Source organism: Rhinopithecus roxellana, chromosome 2, assembly GCF_007565055.1.
Source record: "Rhinopithecus roxellana isolate Shanxi Qingling chromosome 2, ASM756505v1, whole genome shotgun sequence".
In the NCBI taxonomy this organism is placed as follows: Eukaryota; Metazoa; Chordata; class Mammalia; order Primates; family Cercopithecidae; genus Rhinopithecus; species Rhinopithecus roxellana.
This window is the reverse complement of record NC_044550.1, coordinates 109824325-109841657: the sequence shown is the minus strand read 5'-3', so window position 1 is coordinate 109841657 and position 17333 is coordinate 109824325. Positions and strand designations below refer to the sequence as shown.

Below are 17333 nucleotides of genomic sequence, written 5' to 3'. Positions count from 1 at the left end.
GAGCTGCCTCAGGTGGCGCCAGCTGTCTTCATTTCCTGGGACTGCTGTCACAGAGTGCAGGTGGCTCAAACAACCAACGTTTATTGTCCTACAGTTCTGGAGGCCAGAAGTCCAGAATCACGATCTCAGCAGGCTTGGTTGTCCTTCTGAGAGCTGTGAGCCCCCGTCCTCTGCTTATGAATGGCCACCTTCTCTGTGTCTCCTCGGTGTCTTCCCTCTGTGCCTTTCTGTCTCCAGCTTTCCCCTTTTCAGAAGAAGGACATCAGCCGTATTAGATTAGAGACCGCTCTAATGACCTCATTTTAACTTGACTCTAAAGACCCTTTCTCCAAATAAGGTCATATTTAAAAGGGTATTAGGGGTTAGGATTTTGACATACAAATTGGGATGGGGAGTGCGTAATTCAACCAGTGACGCCAGCTAGCAATGACAGAGCAAGGGTTTCAATCCAGCAGCCTGGCCCCAGCCTTTTGGTCTCCACCTTCCACTGCCTTATTCGTGTTAGGCTGAACCACATGAAACTGCTATTTTTGTGAGTCAGATGGTTACATATTGGCAGTTTCATACAATTCAACCTGACCGATTTCAGATCAATCTTCTAAGTATTATCACCCTTTATGTGCCTGGCACTGAGAAATGAAGAATACCCAAGAAATGAAGTAAGTGGGCTGGAGCCTGGAGAAGTTAAACTCTCTTAAGAATTTATACTCTTAATTCTGTCTCTTAAGGTAGACGAGGCATAAACATGCACAAAAACCCTTTGAAAACAATGATCAGTCATACAAAGAAGCTTTCATCATTTTTATCTGGTGTTTCTATTCTAGCCAATATGGCAGTTTTGGACAAACAGATATAGAGTGTCAAAGCCTTCACTCGTGTATTTATTAGGGCGCTTTGGTTAGAAATTAGAAAAACCACCTTCATCTTACTGACTGACGCCAAAAAGGAGAACATTCTTACATGAATTTTACCCGTGCTGCAGTCAGTTTCCAAATGGAAGGCGATGACTCCAAAATTGGAGGGTACATCATAAACAGTAGTCAAGTCTAGCTGCCCTTTTATATAATTCACAAAATTAAGTTTATTAAGTATAATCTTTAACAAAGAGCATATACAGCAACTCCTCTGTGGTAGCCTCCATGTATGTTAGATGTGTTTTTTAATATCAAGGTAGATACTTCCACTCTGCTTCTCTAGTTGCTTTCATATCATATTATGGAAAAGATTTTTCATTTTTCTCTCATTTAAAAATATTCTTTCTTTCAAACAACAGGTAACAACAGTAGCAATCTGTCTCCACCTAACTTCCATCTCTGTCTTCACAGCTTTTATATCTGCTCATTCTGTGGGTAGTAATTTAGGAGTTATCCAAGAAGGCGAGGATTTGCACTGAACTTAATGAACACCTTTGTCTGAATAGTGCATCCTAGCCATGTCATGGTACTTGGCATCTTGGCGAATGAATAGGATCCTGGAAATCAGGAATCAACATGTTCTGTCTTCATTCTCACAAGTGGATTTTTTTTTGTTGTTTTGTTTTCTTTTGTTTTTTTTTTTCAGGTGTTCCAACCCCAAGCCAAGAAATTCTGCGGCACACGCTGAACACGCTGGTGCGGGAGAGGAAAATCTACCCAACTCCAGATGGCTACTTCATCGTGACCCCGCAGACTTATTTCATAACTCCTTCCCTCATAAGAACTAACAGTAAATGGTACCATTTGGACGAGAGGATACCTGACCGGTCTCAGTGCACCTCTCCGCAACCCGGGACCATCACGCCCTCTGCCTCAGGCTGTGTCAGGGAAAGGACATTGCCCCGAAACCACTGCGACTCTTGCCACTGCTGCAGAGAAGACGTGCACAGCACGCATGCACCCACCCTGCAGAGGAAGTCTGCCAAGGACTGCAAAGACCCTTACTGCCCCCCTTCTCTGTGCCAGGTGCCACCCACTGAAAAGAGCAAAAGTACTGTAAATTTTTCCTATAAGACAGAAACTCTCTCAAAACCTAAAGATAGTGAAAAGCAGTCAAAAAAATTCGGGCTCAAGTTATTCCGGCTAAGTTTTAAAAAAGACAAGAGCAAACAGCTGGCCAATTTTTCTGCCCAGTTTCCTCCTGAAGAGTGGCCCCTGCGAGACGAGGACACGCCAGCTACGATCCCCCGGGAGGTAGAGATGGAAATCATTAGGCGCATTAACCCAGACCTGACCGTGGAAAATGTCATGCGGCACACGGCGCTCATGAAGAAACTGGAAGAGGAAAAAGCCCAGAGGAGTAAAGCCGGGTCCTCTGCCCATCACAGCGGAAGGAGTAAAAAGAGTAGGACTCATCGGAAGTCCCATGGAAAGTCGCGGTCTCACAGCAAGACACGAGTGTCTAAAGGAGACCCCTCCGACGGTTCACATCTGGATATCCCAGGTGAAAGAGAGTATGACTTCTGTGATCCTCTTTCCAGGGTGCCCAGGGAGGGCTGCTTCATCATTGAACACAAAGGAGATAACTTTATCATGCACAGCAACACCAACGTGCTGGAGTCCCACTTCCCCATGACACCAGAATGGGATGTGTCTGGTGAATTGGCCAAAAGGAGAACTGAGATGCCTTTTCCTGAACCTTCTAGGGGAAGCTCCCACTCAAAAGTGCACCGAAGCCACAGCCATACCCAGGACCGGAGGTCCAGGAATGAGAGATCCAACAAAGCCAAGGAGAGATCCAGGTCCATGGATAACTCCAAAGGCCCTCTGGGTGCTTCTTCTCTAGGGACGCCAGAAGACCTGGCTGAAGGCTGCAGCCAAGACGACCAGACCCCCAGTCAATCCTACATTGACGACAGTACTTTAAGGCCTGCACAGACTGTTGGTCACCAAAGGGCTCACATTTCGTCCACAAGCTATAAAGAGGTGTGTATTCCAGAGATAGTCAGTGGGAGCAAGGAACCATCCAGCGCTTGTAGCCTTTTGGAGCCAGGCAAACCACCTGAGAGTTTGCCGTCCTATGGCGAACTCAACTCTTGTCCAACAAAAACAGCCACAGATGACTATTTCCAGTGCAACACCTCTAGTGAGACAGTGCTCACGGCACCATCACCTCTGGGAAAGAACAAGGAGGACCATGACACTCTGACTTTGGTAGAAGGGGTGAAAAAGCTCTCCTCATCTGATAGGCAGGTCCCCCACTCCTCCAGGGAGCCTGTAGGACACAAGGAGGAGTCACCAAAAGGGCCAGGTGGGGGCCCCGCTGCTTCGGGAGGAGTGGCTGAAGGGATCGCCAACGGACGCCTCGTCCAGCACCATGGTGCCGAGCCCAGCAGCTTGGACAAGAGGAAAGAGATATTTAGCAAAGACACCCTGTTCAAACCTCTTCACAGCACCTTGTCTGTAAACAGCTATCACAAATCCAGCCTGTCCCTCCTCAAATCTCACCCGAAGACACCTACTGACACATTGCCAGGCCGATGTGAGAAACTGGAACCGTCCTTGGGGACCTCGGTGGCGCAAGCCACGCCTGCTTCCCAACGTCAGCAGGAGTCAGGAGGGAACCAGGAAACCTCTTTTGACTATTACAACGTCTCTGATGATGACTCTGAGGAAGGGGCAAACAAGAACACGGAGGAGGAGAAAAATAGAGAGGACGTAGGCACCATGCAGTGGCTCCTCGAGAGGGAGAAGGAAAGAGACTTGCAGAGGAAATTTGAAAAGAACCTCACCCTTCTCGCCCCGAAAGAAACCGACAGCAGCAGCAACCAGAGAGCCACCCATTCAGCCCGGCTCGACAGCATGGACAGCAGCAGCATCACAGTGGACAGTGGATTCAACTCCCCACGGTAGGGAGAGGTGTCTCTGTGCACATATGCACCTAGCGGGGCCTGGGGCTTTATGCACGTAACTTCACAAGTTTCTGATTTCATAGTCTCAGTTCTATGGATGAGGGTTAAGAGTTGTATGGTTTGTATTGTTAACAATCTGTTTCTGACTTCTTTTTCAGGAATTGAAAAAAATGTTTCTGCACCTGCAGAGATCACCAATCTGGACTGGTGGGTTGGCTCCTCCCCTCAAACTTGCATCAGTCTGATCTAACTAAAACCAACATTTCCAGTATTTTTTCTGCTACGTTCATATTGCCACCCATGCTAAGAGAAGGATGTTTTTTAAGTCCTTCAAAAATAGTAACTTTTTGAGTCAAATAAATAGTCTGGGGGCAGGGGAGGAAGATAGTGGTTGGGAGTAAATTGATTGATGCTAGGATAGGAATCCCTCTAGTGAAAATATAATAGCAGATCTCAAAACCTCTCCAATGGATCTAGAAGCTTGTTACCATTTGGATCCCAGTGTTCTGTGCAGCCTGTCTCTCTGGCTCACACATCTTCCTTTCGCCGCCAAGAAATGGAATATTTCTTCCCTCACAGCGAGGGCAGGGGCATGTGCTCTGTTAGATCAAAGCACGTGCCATGTTTATTTCTCCTCCGCAGAATTGACGGAGCCCCTTTGGGCAGTCTAATTGTAGTTCCTTCTTGGTAGTAGGTGTTAGTTCAGCCAAGGGTTGACAGTTGCGAGTTAGTGGTGCCCAGTGGTCATGGCCAAAGCTCTAGAGTTGTGCAGGGATTCAGAAAGCAAACAAGAGTCTGTGCAACTTCCTTTTTTCTCCTTAACTCTTTCTTCTCCTCAAAGAGTAACATGGGACCTAATTCTCCTTCTAACTTCTACTCCAGATTGGTGACTCTGAGATGCAGAAATACTACTGAGAGATTGACATTTCTCGTCAGCTGTGATTCCCAAGATTTTGCAATACTTATAATTTTAACACGGATTCAGATAGGATTATGTACTTCATATATTTATTTTAATTATTAAGAATTAAAATTAATGGCTGGGCGCGGTGGCTCAAGCCTGTAATCCCAGCACTTTGGGAGGCCAAGACGGGCGGATCACGAGGTCAGGAGATCGAAACCATCCTGGCTAACACGGTGAAACCCCGTCTCTACTAAAAATACAAAAAACTAGCCGGGCGAGGTGGCGGCGCCTGTAGTCCCAGCTACTCGGGAGGCTGAGGCAGGAGAATGGCGGGAACCCGGGAGGCGGAGCTTGCAGTGAGCTGAGATCTGGCCACTGCACTCCAGCCTGGGTGACAGAGCGAGACTCCGTCTCAAAAAAAAAAAAAAAAAAAAAAAAAAAAAGAATTAAAATTAATTCTATTGTGATCATTTCACTATATCCCTGGATAATTTGGGAAGTATCACACAGCTGGAACTGGGAATCATTAATTCCTTCATCCCATACTAGGCCTTTGTGATTTATTAAAGGGCTGGTTTATTATTATTATTATTATTGTTATTATTATTATTTTGGTCATGGAGACTTTCTTCCAAGTTAACACGTGTGTGGAAGTCTAATGTCTGCACAGAGCTGAGAGATGGCCTTGGTGATAGTGGAGACTATGGGCCCCAGTCCCTCTCCCCACCCTTCAGAGGAGCCTGTGAGACCTCAGGGAGCCACGGGCCTCAGCCTGAAAACCACTAGTCTACTAAGTAGCTTTTCTGAGAAATCATTTTTGCTAAATAATTTTTTATCTCAGATCAGATATTAATTTTCCGATTTATTTTGACTATCCTTTTTTCCTTCATTTTCCTGTTCTATTCTTTTTTCCTCTTGAGTTCCTAGTAGTGGATACCAGATTAGCAAAACAGAAGGTCTGTAATCCGTGGGAGAAGTTCAGAACAGTTGCTGGTGGAAGGTGTGGTGTCTTTGTGTCTTTCTGTTCTACTGTTTCTCATTATGTAGTCTCTGCCTCCTACCTGCCTTTCACACGCTGGTTTTAAACCTTTCTCCTTTCCCTCTGGGCCCCTGGGCTTCCACAGACAGGAAGCTGCCATACTAAGGAGATAGTTGCTTAGGAGACATTGGGAGTAGTTTAATGGGTTCTAGCTAGAAAACCTTCCATTGCATAACATTGAAAGTTTTTTGTTTGTTTGAAGGTAAACAGAGATATTCATGAAATGGTTGAACCAGTATCTCTACAGAAAATATTTTACTATCTCTAAACTTGGGGTGCAGAATATAGAATTTATGACTGGGATTATTTCTTGAAGTAAGTTGATTTTCAGTTGTTTCATTATGTACTTAAAGTTAAATGCTTTGTCATGGCAGAAGGTAAAGCTTGTTCTAAAGAGACAACCTTTGCACAATAGCCATGTCTGCCCACTAATATTAAGTAGAATTTGCTCTACATGAAAACATGTGTCACCTATACATTTTATGTAGTTAGTAGAGAATCTACAGACAATTGCTAAATGTACCCCTTTCGTATGTACTACCCTTCGATTAGAAACTAGGTGACAAACTATTTTCTGCACACCATAATAAAGTCACAGAGTTGTCTCGCGGATCCAGGAGTATGTTCTGCAAAGGAAAGTGTTTGACTTCTAGAGACTTTACTTTCCAGTCTGGGGACTATTTGAGACAGATAGCATTATCATGCTCATACCTTACCCTTGCTGTGAGACATGGGAATCTTTACTCATTTTTTTTTAGAGACACGGTCTCACTGTGTTGCCCAGGCTGGAGTGCCGTGGTGATTGTAGCTCACTGCCTCCTGGAACTCCTGGGCTCAAGCAGTCCTCCCAGTTCAGCCTTCTGAGTAGCTGGGACCATAGGTGTGTGACACCATGCCTGGTCATTTAAAAAAAATTTTTGTAGATCCTTCTGCCTTGGCCTCCCAAAGTGCTAGGATTATAGGCATGAGCAACCGTGCCCAGCCCTGACATGAAAAGCTTAAGCAGGCCATTTATTAAAATCTTTCAGTAAATAAGCTGCAACCAACCAACCAACCAAACAAACAAAAAGACCCCAAAAGGTGATTTTTCTCCACACCCCAGGGTTTCAGTGCTGGCTCAGAAGTCATGTTCAGCCACATTTCCAAAATTCTTTAGTCCCTTTTATTGGGAATTAAAGGGGATGTAGATGGAAAAAGGGTAGAAACTTGAACTGTGCTATGAGATCTAATACTGAAAACGAAAAGTCTTGACGTGAAAAGCCTGCAATTCCAAATGTGAGGCCTAAAGCTGGTTGATGAACACAATATGCAAATCAAGAGACCAAAGGCTGCCAGGGGTGTATCTGCTTAATGTATTGCACGAACATGTGCTGTAGACGCCTGGGACCAGGGGACACATGCGCACAGAAGGACGAACAACACAGCCACTTGGTCCATTTCTCCTCCCTATAAAATCCTGAAATCCTATTTTTAAGGTTGCACTCCATTAGCTCTCTTTTTTAAAAAAAAAACCAACTTTTGGAATTTGAGGAATACTTTTACTGCTAACATTCCATCTCCTTTAACTTTTTCGTCAGCATATCCGGAGCCCTCAGTGTGAATGTCACAGACTGTAATCATTATTGCAACAATAATGAAATGCATTCTTTGGAGAAGATGAAGTACTCTACATATTCACCACTATTAACATGTTGGCTATGATTGAAGGTGGGCAAAGGGATCTTATCGTAGAGATAGACCCCAGCTCAGATGATCTATTGTAATATGTGTTTATGGTGTCTGGTATACAGCAGGCACTCAATAAACGTTGAGCCCACCCCTCGAAAGCTGGTTTAAGAGTGAATCCTTTGAACCTTAAAATGTATTTTCCCATAGAAAATATGTCATTTGTAATACATGGATTCTGAAGCGAACCCACAGTCACTATTTATTTCATTATATGCTGGGTGTGTAACAGAAATAATCCACATTTTCTACCTTATTAGTGCACAGATTCTTCCTTGATGCTTATTTCTTCTTCACAGTCACCCTAGGAGTAAATAAATCCCATCGTAACTCTCTATTTTAGAGATGAGGAAGTCAGATACTGTAAAAAGTTACTTCAGTGATTAAGAATGAAACCAAAGGATTGTATCTCGAAATCTTCGGGGTTTTGCATCTTTCCTGCCCCTCCTCCTTCCTCCGCCTGCTGCATGCCTCAGTGGTAGCTCTGGCAAAGCCACTGGTGAATTTTCCTGGGGCACATGTCATGTAGACAAGTCTAGCACTTTCCCTTTTAGTGATGACATTTTGGAGTGTCCTTTAGGTTTGCTCAGATTTACCATAAGCGTTATGAAAAACCTGACTTCTCTCTATAAGTGGATTACCTTTCTGGAGGCACCCTTGACATTCAAGAAAATTCCAGGGTTTTTTTTGTTTGTTTGTTTTTGGTTGTCAGTGAACAAACTGCCTTTTAAACAATTAACTCTTGGCTTCTTAGTGAGAAGCACACTCAAAGCTATAAGGAGTTAGGCTTAAATAACCTCTTGGAAAGCACTATCAGAGCACAGGATTCAGACAAAATTGCTGTCAGCCTAGGATGGGAATGAAAGAGAGGAGAGGACTGTAGTGGTCCTCTGTAGTGGTTTGACCTGTTAACTAGCTCTAGCAGGCTTAAGTCAGATGTGGGGACCAACTCTCAGAGAATATTTCCTAAGGGCTGACTCTCCCTCATGCAGTGGATGTTTTGAGAATGCTTCTGGCTTCCTCAGTCTCTGTAGCTGGTAGAGTTCTTGTAGCCACATTGAGGTTCTGGAACAGGAAACCTACTCAGTTCTTCTCAATCTGGGCCAGTCATCTGATTTCTGCCATTGCCCTATGCATTTGAAATATTAAATGTTCTAAATATCTTAAAGCAATGAAATAGATTCAAATGTTTCTAACTTAGAAAAAGTAAAAGACAGCAAAATAATACAACTTTTAAATCACATCTATTCTATACGAATTATTTTAAAAGACAATATTTCACCTATAATCCCAGCATTTTGGGAGGCCAAGGCAGGCGGATTGCTTGCACTCAGGAGTTGGAGACCAGCCTGGGCAGCATGGCAAAACCCAGTCTCTACTAAAAACACAAAAATTGGCCGGGTATGGTGGCACATGTCTGTGGTCCCAGCTACTCCGGCGACTGAGGTAGAAGGATTGCTTGAGCCGGGGAGGCGGAGGTTGCAGTGAGCTGAGATCACACCTCTGCACTCCAGCCTGGGGGACAGAGCAAGACCTTGTCTCCAAAAAAAAAAAAAAAAAAAAAAAAAAAAAAAAAAACCAAAAAAACCCAAAAATCCAAACAAAAACAATCCTGCCGAAGTGGAGCAGAAATGAATGGAAACTTAACAAATCAATGGGAAAAAAAAATCTACAGTCTTTTATCGAAAATATAATGTATTTTAACTAACGTGTTAAATTTTGAAACAGTGGAATAAAACATTTAAAATGAATTTTATTCTCATCTGTGCAGCAAATGCTCAGGGTCCCCCCAAAAAGGGCATGCTTAGAGTCCCCCAAAGTCAAAATCTAGTCCAGAACGAAAATGGAATCTTTAGGGTAAAATTATCGAGTGTGTTCAGGAGCGGCTATGCCAGTGAATTTCCAGCCTGAAATGAAATCATGACTTAGGTGTATTTATGAGTATCCATTTAAAAAACCACTGCAAGAGCTAGCTATCACCTCCAATTTTGAAGTCGTTTCCTTGAGTGTGAAAAGAAGGAGAAGACATTTCAAAGTACATTTAGCTGTTTAAAAACCCTTTATTCACTGAGTGTGCTGCTGATTATTATATGTCTGTGGAAGCTTCTGGAGCCCGTGGTGGAGAGGCAGATGTGAATAATCAGTCGAGATGTATATTGATATGACATTATGAACCAACAGAGGAAATCCATTAACGACATCATTTGCTCTTCCTCTGGGGCTCAATTTATAATTATTTATGTTCCAAACAAAACAAAACAAACCCTTTTTACTCTTTTAGTACTCGGGAGAGCCTGGCTTCCAACACATCAAGCATTGTTGAAAGTAACCGTCGTCAGAACCCTGCTTTGAGCCCGGCCCATGGTGGAGCTGGTCCAGCCTTCAACTTCCGAGCGAGCACGGACCCGCCGACAAATGAAGCTGAGAAGCTGCAGAAACCTTCCAACTGCTTGCAAGCTTCTGTTACTAGTGTGTGATAGTCCTTCTGCCTCAGATCTTCTGTCTCATTCGATACAGCAAAGTTTACGACACTGGGACTGATGTTTACATCTTTGGAAAGACAAGCATCTCAACCACAGTTTTTGTGTTTACTTAAACTGTGCTGCTAAGTAGGGCTAGGGCAAAAAAACACAAAAAATCTTTATTTCAGAGTATTGCTTTTCACATGTATGGCTCTGTAGCAACTGAATAACAGTAGGGGTGATGTGTATACTTTTGCTTCACTAATTGTATCTGAGCACACATAGGAAAGTCTAGACACTGTAAGTGTAATATGCATTTTCAATGTCATGCAGTTGCCAATTCCATTTTAAAATGCCACAGATGCGTGTTGCTCCCAGTCTGTGGTTAAACGATGCCACAGAACTGATCCTTGACACTTCCAAAAACAAACAAAAAAAAACAAAAAACAAACAAAAAAACAAAAAAACGAAGCCACCACGAAATGTCAAATGCAAGGGTCCACCTTGAGGGAAATAGATGCCAAACTAACTAGAAGGGACCCTGGCCCTTTGTGTGTGAATTGTTTATGCACCATTCCTTTTTCACTGTGAGTTTTTGTGACACTATTTTGCAGGAGCCCATGGAAGTGTGTGAGAAGGGGTCGCAATGGAAATCGCTGGGAGTGAATGTTTTCAGGATTTTGTTTTCAAGTGTAACAGATGCTTGTCTGATTTTTTAACCTTCCATGATCACAAACAGGAATATAGGCCTTTGAATCTGAAGTGGACAAAGGAAAGGAGTTTCCAATCTGGCTGGGGCACAGCACTAGGTGATGGGAGAGGTGATGTGGACTTGTAAAAGGTATTACTCAAATATCGAAGGAAGAGAATTTCCTCCTTGTGATACTTAGGATGACCCTATCTTACCCAAATAGATACAATAATTAGTTTGTTTAAAAGCAAAATGTTCTTTGTGATACAAATGAAGAGTATGGCCTGAGGATGTTATTCTTTCTAATGGAAGGACATAAATCTATTTTATGTAGTTTTAGATAGAATGCCTAAATTAGGCTGTGGGAGATAATTTTTAGTGGTTATAGGAAAGAGCAAATTTAGGGAGAGTTGAACTTCAGGCCTTTTATTCCTGGGAAGATATCTATAGAGAAAACTTTTAAAATAATTTTTGATTAGAAATATACATGTGCCCATGTAATAAACAACAGAATGTGCTCATTCTGCTAGTGTGGTATAATCCTAATTTGTACTCCCCTAAAATTTATCAGAAGAACAATTATGCATACATGAACTATGCCAGAGTAATGTTTACAGATACTTTGTAACCAATTTCAGGAGGCGTTTTTAGGTGGATGTGTAGTTAATTAGCCCAACTTATTTCAAAATGGTTTGTTAACATTTTGCTTTGGTTTCCAATGTCATGTTGAACACAAAGAAGACCCAGCAGCAAAGGGATGACCAATAATTTCATCTTATGGCAAAGAGACATTCCAACGTTCCCATGTTTTATTTTCTGAGAACAGTGGAACAGATCTGTAGTAATGGAATATTATTTGCAAAAGGGTTACATAGGACACAAGTAAGTGTCCTGACATAAAGTTTTGTTTAGTTCAGTGGCATGTGCTGCTGGGAGCCATACACCATAAAATATATATATATCCCAAAATAAATCTAGAATATTTTCACCTCCGATTTCAGTAACTGGCATATGATTTGTGAGACACATCTGTTTTTGTATTAGGTTTAATCACTAGCAATCTGTTTAAAGAATCCAGTCCTATACACGGTTGGACTCATTCTTGAAACCTTTACATGCTCCCTCATAGTTTTTCAGTTATTTGGAAGTTGCATTGGGTCAAACTGAACTCCTTGAGTTTGGTATAAATTCCTTTTTTGTACTTACTATAGTGAAACTTCAGCACGTTTCTTAGTAAACTCCCATACCATTGAAATGCTTAAGCCAGTTGGCTTTCAGTCTCATGCCTTATTTCCTCCAAGGCATGCCTCGACGCATTGTTTGTCTTATTGCTTAAATATGTCCAGAAGGAATGATCATGTATCTAATAGACTACATAGTCGGTTCCCTGCTTAAATATGTCCGGAAGGAATGATCGTGTATCTAATAGACTACATAGTCGGTTCCCTTGGGGAGTTACATATCATACGGTTACTAAATTTTTGTCTAAATTCATTTTTTCCAAAAAGCTGCTCTCAAATTTTTCTTCTACTCTCAGTTCATAAATAATATAACCATGGACACAACACATCAGCCTCTAGCTGGTCCTCTGAAAGTAGCCTTGGAAATAATCGAATGCTGTGTGAACAGGAAAGGAAAGCATTCCCTTTAAGAGAAGCTTTAAAATAGGAATTATTGATATTTCACGAGATATAGGTTTACAGAAGACATTATTCAAATAAATATGTACACTATTTGCCTGATGCTATGGGGTACATAGTTTTTTAAAAACTCCCTTAGACCAGCAGCCATTCGTGTAGAAAGGATGGACTTTAAAGGTGATACCATGTAAGCAGATGTTGCATATAAAAATATTCCTGCCTGAATCTGGTTGAGATTCTTGAACAGGGGAGGAGTGGCTGCTGGCAGCACATTACAAATGTCATCCAAGGTCACGGTGAGGCTCTCGGTCCCGGAACAGTGGGGTCCTCGCCAGGCGTTGCCAGTATCCTTTTCCTCCTGTGAAATCATAGCTTTGTGTTACACGACTGCTTATCCAGCCTTAGGGTTTAGCAACTGAAAGGTTTACAAAACCGAATCTGGTTGAATCTCTGTGAAAGGGTCAACACATCTGTCGGCATTTTGCACACTTATGTATTATTATGATACAACATATTACTTTATGGTAATTTTTATTTTTACATATAACTACCTCCATAAATTTGATGAAATGGCAGCCGTGTGTTAAAGTGTATCGTTCAGAAGCGCAAAGTTGAACACTTCCTTCAACATTAGGGCATGGCGTGCTGTGTGTGTCAGTGATTGCCTCTGTGGACTCATGACTTTCCATCGCCATGGCTTTCTCGTACGCCCTTGTTTGGCTTTCAGATGTAATCCTGTCTTCTCCTCTCTTCCCCACAAAAGCGCACTCGATTCTGTTAGGAATGAAGGGAAGTTTAAAAATTCTTGTGCCCACCCCCGCCCCCCACCCATTCCTGTTAAAAGTTCTCTGGCGAAGAGCCAATGGGTGAACGTAATTGAGAGAGCTATTTACTCCTTTGGAAATCTGATTTGAAGTCTAAGTTTTCAGTAACAGAAGACACACAAGCAATGTGGACTGCCAAGCTTGAAGCACTTTGGGCTCTGCCTTCACTCGCATGCTACCATGTTGAGCCCAAACTCCACTTTAATTAAAAGAGCTGTGCTGTGAATTCCACAACTTCTGTTAAATAATTTGTATTCCATTATATATATTTTGCACATCTCAGGGGACCATAATAAACATATGAACGGGGGGGGGGTGCCATCAAATAGAGAAAACAAGTAGAAGAGGTGAATGGAGACTAGCTGGATAAAAATAACAAATTACTGCTTCTCTGATGTTGTGAAGGTAGGGTTCAGGAAGCGTCAATTCACAGTTAATCTGGAATAACAGTGATCTGAACACCAGCTGTTGCCAGGTCCCTCTTTTTGATAGCCCAACCAGCATTTCTAAAATGTAAATTTAAATTGCATTGCAGTCACCATGGGGAGAAGAAACCTGTTCAGTGGAAGCAGAAGCATTGTTCCTTTTTTAGGTTGGCGCAGCTTTGCAAAATTCTACCCAGGATAAACCACTTATCACCACCAAGTGTACTTGAAAATAAAGTTTTTAACTTCAATTACAAGCATATTGCTCACAATACAATAGTGATCATTTTTTGAAAGTCTCGCCATTTATAACATGGGCAGTATTTGGAGCTTGATTTAAAAACCAACAACATAATGACTTTGCACGATTCACTTTGGGATCTCAAAGTGCTTCCAAAGCATTCAGATTCACAAACAATTCACAAGACAGGTCATCTTTGTAATACCCATACTTGAAATGAATAAAACAAAAGGAGTGACTTAAGATTCCCCAGAAACACAGTGGCAGCTATCAATGATCTGTTTTCTATCTGTTTGATAGACCATCATGAGAAATCACTAAATACAATGCTATTTTTCTGATGTGTGCTAATAAAGTCAAAGAAAACAAATACAACTTGACACTTTTGTCCATTTTCATTCAAAAAAAAAAAAGTTCAGGGTGTCTGGAATTTTACACCTCAGCACACCTTACTGGTATCGATGGATGAAGCTGGTGATTGACAGATCCACCCAAATGCCATTGCAGTCAGAAGCAGATCTGGACACACACCCTTGTTTACAGTTTCATACTGGGTTTCTATAGTTCCCGTGCTAAATCATTCAGGAACACGACTGCTCCTGGCAGTGGAAGGTGCTGAAACAGAAATTTTAATTAAAAACTTTATCAAGTACTCTTCACAGTGCTCCTTGGCACCGTAGAAATTCAGTACAGTCTATCGAGCCCTACTTTGGAGGAGCTGGATTTCTGAGGGAGCTGATCCAGTTCTAAGTGTTTTCTCAAATTAGGAGATAGATGATCTTTGACAGGGATCTCCTCCATCACCACAGGCCAGTCACAACTAGCCACGTGCTGCCAGACCTCAGTGGCCCAAGCAGGAGCGATCTCTTCTTTCCCCGGTCTCCCCCAGGACCGCCCTGCCCATTGTCAACATCATCCAGGGCTCCTCCGGTAGTGATTGACTTTTCTACACATGTTCAGGGCTTGGGGGAGCTAGAACACAGGAAACATGAATGCAAAAGGCACGGAAAACACTGTTTTGCTTTGGGTTAGTAAAATCTGGGCAGGAAAGAGATTACTATCAGTCTGAGCTTTGCCAAGTGAGATAAAAGAATCAGCTGTCGCCCCATTCCTCTCCCAGAAGGTCTTATGGTATTAAGGATCCATCCAATATTCTCCCACAGATTTTTATTCAGGAGATGTTTCATAAATTACATATATGAAAACATTCATTATTACATTTCATTGTGTGTTTCACACAGACATTGGCACCTTCTTATTGGGTTAATACTCTGCATCTTTTGCTGCAGCAGCCCACAAGGAGATTCCCAGTGATGGCTCCCCTCACACACAATCCTGTGATTTTACAGTTCTATGACTTACAGTTGATTCACAAGATTCAGAATTCTACAAGACTCAAGGGGCACTAAACTTTCTTATGATTGTACATGATCGGTTATAGGGCTGTAATCATTAATTGTTGGCTTCAAATGTGGACACACACGCACACACACACACACACACCATGCCAAGAAGGAAAGGGGGTGTTTCAAGTCAGGCAGCGATGATTCTGGAAGGCTGGAAATGTAAGGTTAGAAGCTTGACTGGTCCGTGCACAGTTGCCTGCCTCCCTGTCCCAAGGCTGATCTTAGTGAACCTGTTCCCTTGCTCCCACCAAGAAGAGGTACCAAATGTGAGACCTGAGATCTCCAATATCTGTCCTCTGAAGTTGCAGGAAACTAATCATGGAGTACACACGCAGCAGCTCCTCCGCATCCTTTCCTCCGAGGTCCTCCTTTCCATTCTCCCACCTAGATACTGACACGCCATCACGGTTTCCACATTGGAAGGGCAGAACACTGTGCAGTATCGCGCACACTCGCTGGGTTAGGAATAGAACTGCCCTAGGGTCACCTTCATGCAAGTATTGACAGCTACAAATTAAAGTCCTTAGAGCAGTTGACACAGATACTACGTTCTAGAAGAGAATTAAATTTAAACGTCAAGTTTAAAGGGATCATAATTCTGCAGGTATCTTTCTCTGAGTGACTGAATGTGACTATTGCATTAGGGTAAATGAATTAAGACGTGCAAGTGGGATTTACTGTATGTTAGAAAGGAGTTTTGCAGCCAAGACTGCCTTGAATAAAATGTGTTTGCACTGAAAAAAAATTTTAAATTACTTGGTCTCTGGTTGCTGTAAAGGTCATCCAAGATGGATGTTCTGTTTATATTGTATAGTATTTCATATGAAATAATTACAGTTCATGAAATGTCTTCCCTAATGTTACTGATTTATAACAGCACATTTGTAACATGGTTTTTATCGTGTCCGTGTACCATACTGTAAATGATGATTACTTGTCATGCTTAGTATAATAACTTAAAAGAAAAAAAAGGACAGGGATTTTTGTAAGTCTATATTTGAAAGTCCCTCCCTATGGTGATACTGTGTTCATGTTGTTTATGTAGTGTTGTGTGAAATATCCATTTTGGATTGTGTTACTTTTTAAGATATTAAATAACATTTGGTTATATGTCTTAAGTGGATTTTTTTTGGTGCTTGAGAGAAAATATTTTAGGTGAGGTTCATTTATTTATCTTCAATTAATAGGATTTTATAACATTTTTGATTACACAATATTATTAGAGCTTCTGAGTTAAAACAACTAAAACTGAAAATATCTGATCAAAATTCTTTTTCCATGAAAGTTGGGGGGAAAAATCACATTTTTAGGTACTTGGATTTAAAACAGAGCGAGAGAGATGCGTATAACTACATTTTCTATATGAAATGATAAAGTGATGTGATTCGGTCTGGGGTTTCTTTTTCATTAGCACTCATAGCTCAGCTTTTGTTCCCAAGTGGATGGGATCCTCTTCCCGGTAAACACGAGGAGGCTGCTCACGTGTACCAGTGAGTCACTTGCACAGGTTCGGAATCACCCGTGTTTAATTGCCTCCAGCTGACATACATTCTTCTGCGTCTCTTCACTGTAGCAAATCTTTGCCCGCAGAGAATGGGCTTTTTCAAACCAAAGGGATTTGCTGCCCCATTAATGATGAAGCTAGGAAATAGCATTCTCAGTCAAAAACAACGAGCCATAAAGTCGAGCCTGATTTTCTTATAAAGGCAGTATCCAAAGTAGACTTCCAAAAATTGTTGTGAACCATGACAGTGTCTTTGGATAAGTGTCTGGAGACCACGAGGTGACTGCTTTGAAGAACAAGTTGTATTTTGTTGCCTAAGTTTGTCTATATATTTTAAACTGTCTCAACACAGACATTTCCTTTTTCAGGCATGAAGTTAGGAAGAGCAGGAATACTGGGAGTATATTGTGAGTTTTACTCTAGGACCAAAAGCAGCCGTGGTCAAGGAAAGGTAACTGTGTGTTCCTTTCAGAACTATCTAGTGAACCGAGGAAACATGGGGACTTAAGGAGAAGGGGGAAGGCAGGATTCTGATTCCTTGGAGAGAATGGTCACAGTTCATAAACATGTTGTCTTTCCAAAAGAAATGGCATGGTTTTAACTTATTTTTAGCATTTAGAGTGGTGGGTTTTCTCCCCCTCCTTAG

At 42.0% G+C, this 17333-nt stretch overlaps 1 protein-coding gene across 5 annotated transcripts in view; it reads left to right on the top strand.

The window, feature by feature from the left end:
• The window catches only part of STOX2 (storkhead box 2), a 231008-nt gene extending 214715 nt beyond the window's left edge, over positions 1–16293 (top strand). For 3 of the 5 annotated variants that reach the window (XM_030923399.1, XM_010377920.2, XM_030923423.1), the window contains exons 3-4: positions 1561–3823; positions 9776–16293. In XM_030923399.1, coding sequence (XP_030779259.1) covers positions 1561–3823; positions 9776–9971 — 2459 coding nt within the window. In that variant the 3' untranslated portion in view covers positions 9972–16293. Of the gene's footprint in view, positions 1–1560; positions 3828–3984; positions 4034–9775 lie in introns of those variants that run through there. The other 2 variants (XM_030923405.1, XM_030923411.1) reach the window with 2 other exon arrangements.
• The last annotated feature ends 1040 nt before the right edge of the window (positions 16294–17333 follow it).